Below are 4,382 nucleotides of genomic sequence, written 5' to 3' on the forward strand. Positions count from 1 at the left end.
ATAGTTTTGAAAAGTTGCTTGCCTTTGAAAATGGTATGTCAGTTATGTTAGGCCTTAGCCAAAGTTGGTTGCTTCAACGCTGCAAACATGACTTTGGGTGATTGCCCAGGTAGCTAGTTGTCTCTGTGATTTGTTGCATGTTTTGGAAGTTGTTTTACTGAACTTCCTAATTACCCAGGTAACATTATTTCCCTTCTCAGATCTTCGATGGGGTTGAAGACTATATAAATGTAGTTACTTTTCTCTCACGACTTGGCCAAGTTATTTATTATACAAGACCTAAGCTAGTTAGAATAGGATATTTGTACTTATTGTATATAATTTCGTAGTAGGTTTAGAACTCTCTTACTTAAACAAAAGGGGGAGGTGTTGCAGGAGGTCCTTCTGCCCCTCCAACCAATAGCTGCTGTGATACCAGCCCATTGGGGCGTGGTCTCTCTCCCTTTAAAAAAGCGGCTACTTCCTCTGCTCTCTCTCTTCACTTCCTGCTCCGATGGAGACTAGACTCCCTTCCTGGTTGTGCAGATGGCTGTTGTCTGGGATGGTGATCTGTAAGTTATTTCCCCTTTAAATAAATAACACCCTACTAATCATAACTCCAAACTGGTGTGGCATTGTCGTGACTTACGCCTTCAAGGTAAGATGAAGAAGATGAAGCATTATCAAAAACAATAGTCAAGAGTCACACAGATTCTCTACAAGCCTTCCACCCTCTTGCAAGATATTTGTTATAGTTATCAGTTACATTCCTATAATTTTACCTGTAATTTGCTACAACATAAGAACCTTATATATTTACTCTACCAGATCGAGAAAAAAAAAAAAAAACATTTAATACATAAAGAGAATGTATCAAGGTGAAACATATAGAATTATAATTTATTTAAAAACATTTTATAATTAAAGAATATGTATCCAGGAGAAGCTGTATTGGATCATAAATTTATCTAGGGTAAGTAAACCAAATCATGTCGCTCCTCCCTGCTTCTCGTAGCATTCGTTTCAATCGTGCCTGCACATTAGCCATTTTCTGCTGATCTAAACAGTCCTGGATGGGCCATCTCCCATAGCAATGTACAGGGATAGGATATATCACATATTTAAGCTCCATCAAGGGATCAAGGGTGTTAAGTGCTCAAGGAATCTCATGAGCATGGGCATACTAACAGGATTTGCAGAGAAGTTCAGCTCTTGGAGTTGGGAACAGTGACTTAGTGCTGGGATGACACCAGCAACCATAGAATCTGTTAAAAAAAAACACTGAGTAACTGACAGATGCTGCAAGGTGCCAGAGATTCTATGCAAGAGGTTATAAAAGGGCTCACAATCTTGCCAGTACATCGGAGTATTGCTGATATTCAGCAGCTTTAAATGGTTGGCTTGAGGGCACTCAGCTAGAAACTTGAAATCATTGTAAGAAAGTTCATAGAACGTTAGATGTAAGAAATCCAAACTTGTTAGGAGGACTCTGCACTGAGAAAACAGAAAAGTGTTTCTGTAAAATGAGGACTAGAAGAGGGGAACTATATCTCTGAATCCAGAACAAACTGTTTTGCACATCATCAGCAAATGGTGTGAGCTTTCACACACTTAATATACTTGGGGCATCTGTGAGAGATACATTACCACCTGGAAAATACTATTTTAACCTTGACAATATTTACAACATATTCTTATAAAGTTGTGTGAAAAACTTAGTGAAAATTCTATAAACTTAGGAAATACAACATAACCAAATGGGAAGCTAGTTCACATGCTCAGAAGAGAAAGGACAGAAGGAGCAACCAATTGGAAGCTCCCTTTGGCCAGTCTATAAATGACAGCCACTCCAGTCATGACCTGAACCTTGGCGATTTTACTCATGATGTGACAAAACCATCTATGGGTGTATGAATCTGTGCATCTGTGCCAGAACTTAATGTCTTTCAATTCTCCCTCTTTATCTCTTGACGGCCAGAGGAGAGCTATATTTTTCATTTGACCTTCATGTTTCTGGAATGAGCACAGTGCCTATACATGCTCACCTGACTACACTTTTTGTAACCCCATTTTTCTTTTCAATTACTGAAAGAAACTATTCCATGTCTGTTTTTAAACTCCCAGAATTGCCCGTGCTGAGGAAGGAGGAGAAAAGATTATGGGAATTTTAAGTATATCTAAGAATTATTTCTCTCATCTTAAAAACTGGCTACTACTGTAAAGACAATATGTACCTCATGCCCTTACCACAGGGCAGTTTCCAGATGATCGGTGAGGATGAAAGAATGCAAATTGAGTTCATTGAGATGGTCCATACACCTAAGGTGTGAGACAAAATTCCGGAAGACTTTCCCATTCAAAGATTTACAAGTGATTCTAGACAGGCAAAATCTTCTCAGCTGTCCCACCTGAGCCAGAAGGTTGTTGACTTCAATAAGAGAACCCTGAAATACTGACAGGTTGATTAGACATTTGAGATCTAAATAGTTAAGGATGTTTTTCCTATCACCCAATTTATCGATTTCCAAATCTTGGCAGCATAGATGCAAAGACCCTGAACTGTCTTCCACTTTGTTCGGAAGCAGAGCCAAAAATTCATGTTGCCATAGGGTGATACCACTAACAAGGGAGATGTTCACTATTAATTCCATGGAAAGAGTAGAAGGTTGAACCTCAGGGTCTGAACTTGCAATACTCTGCCGGGACTGAATATTCAAGATTGAGTGCTCTGAGTGAGCACAGGAGAACAAGCATGCTGGTGACTTAGTACGGATCTCCGGGCAGACGATCTTGCAGCCAGAATACTCCCTTAAATCTAAGATCCTCAGTTTAGGTCTCCTGTAAGGAAAAAAGAATACAGAATACTATGAAGTATAAACATTAAAATAACCCATCAGGATCAATGACAACACGTAGTGACAATATCATCTTCTTTTTGTTTTTGTCATTTCATACACCAGCGACCAGCAAGATTTTGTTATGCAAACACTATATCCTCTACTGTCCTTTGTAATCAGTGAATTTTCATAATGTTTTGCTATGCCTGTTTTCATGAAACATCTCCACTATGAATATCGATCAACAGTAGCCTCTCTCACCTCTATTGCCATATTAAGACCCTCTGTAAGACATCAGAGTTTTTAAGAAAACCTCAACAGATGTACCAGCCCCTTACACTGATTTTCACCATTCACTAATAACTAACTCCAGGATATTATCTGGTCCACTATTTCAACAGGCTCCAAGAAAAGGTTTTTCTGTCTTATTATATATGTATTATACTCATTCCTATTGAAAATCTGAGTTCTTGGCAGTAACAACTGAAGACCATCAGTCATGACCTTCAGTTCAATGTTTCTTATATGTTTAATTTTCTAATATGAAGACAAAATAGGGTTGAGCCATAACCATTGCTGTCACTGTCTTCGTATGCTCATTCAATGAGGAGACAGTGTTGAACAAGACAACAACATTTACCACTAAACAGCACACATTATTATTTTTTCTTTAATGTTCCACCATCTTCAGCAATCTTGTTTTTCTTCTATGTAATAAAAACACCAAAATGCAAATATGACAACAGTGCCCTCAGTGAAATATGTCCTCCCATATTCAATATTTTAAGAAACTTGTTTTCAAAGTGACCTCAGGTATTGGACTAAGAGTCCCACATTTTTTATCACTATTTGCATGTACTACCTTTGGAAGTGTAGCAGGCTGTGGTGTTACCTCCTGTGTCTTTGCATGTCTCTATTATACAGGATCTTACCTAGATCCCGAGTTCTGACCAGGCAAGAATGGAAGACATTCCAGCATGGCTGTCAGGAGTTCACGATGGTGTTCTCGCACAGTAAATGTGCCAATATGGAGACAAGTAAAGGGCCAAACCTTCACCATTGCCTTCACTATATTCTTATGCACACCCTTGAAGGAGGCACAGAATAGTGGAACAAAAAGCTCCCTTGGGATCTTCTCGAGAGCATGAATGGCTGCAGTTTCATTACTCAGGAGTTGATGTATAGCAAGATCCAGGAGTGTGTTTGGTTTCTTGCTGTCCATCTTAATGAACCTGCATAAGAGTAAGAAACATTTAGAAAACTTGACAGATATCCACAGAGTCTTTGCAACAATTGTTGGCAATATGGGTAACTATTTGCAGAATAAATAGCAAAACTTCCACTTCTATTTGTAGGCAAAGGAAATTGGTTTATGCATCTATTAAAATCTATTTTGTATATGAATAAACATATAACCAACTTCTCTACATATTTATGCATATATAAATAAGTATATTGACAAAATATCAATAGAAATGAGCACTAACTTAACAGAAGACTATTTTGGTCACCTAGCTACTGGACTCCTGATATTTGATCTCAATAGTATATAACCCATCACCAAAG

General features: G+C 38.2%; 1 protein-coding gene across 1 annotated transcript; it reads right to left on the reverse strand.

The window, feature by feature from the left end:
• Positions 1-943: 943 nt before the first annotated feature.
• On the reverse strand, positions 944-4,038 carry LOC126492581 (melanoma antigen preferentially expressed in tumors-like). Its single transcript, XM_050129076.1, is given in 4 exon segments — positions 944-1,117; positions 1,120-1,468; positions 2,227-2,817; positions 3,749-4,038. Coding segments are annotated over 4 exon segments (1,404 nt in total).
• Positions 4,039-4,382: the final 344 nt, after the last annotated feature.

This window comes from Alexandromys fortis, unplaced genomic scaffold (assembly GCF_014885135.2).
Source record: "Alexandromys fortis isolate MF-2015 unplaced genomic scaffold, M_Fortis_MF-2015_v1.1 scaffold_247, whole genome shotgun sequence".
Lineage (NCBI taxonomy): Eukaryota > Metazoa > Chordata > Mammalia > Rodentia > Cricetidae > Alexandromys > Alexandromys fortis.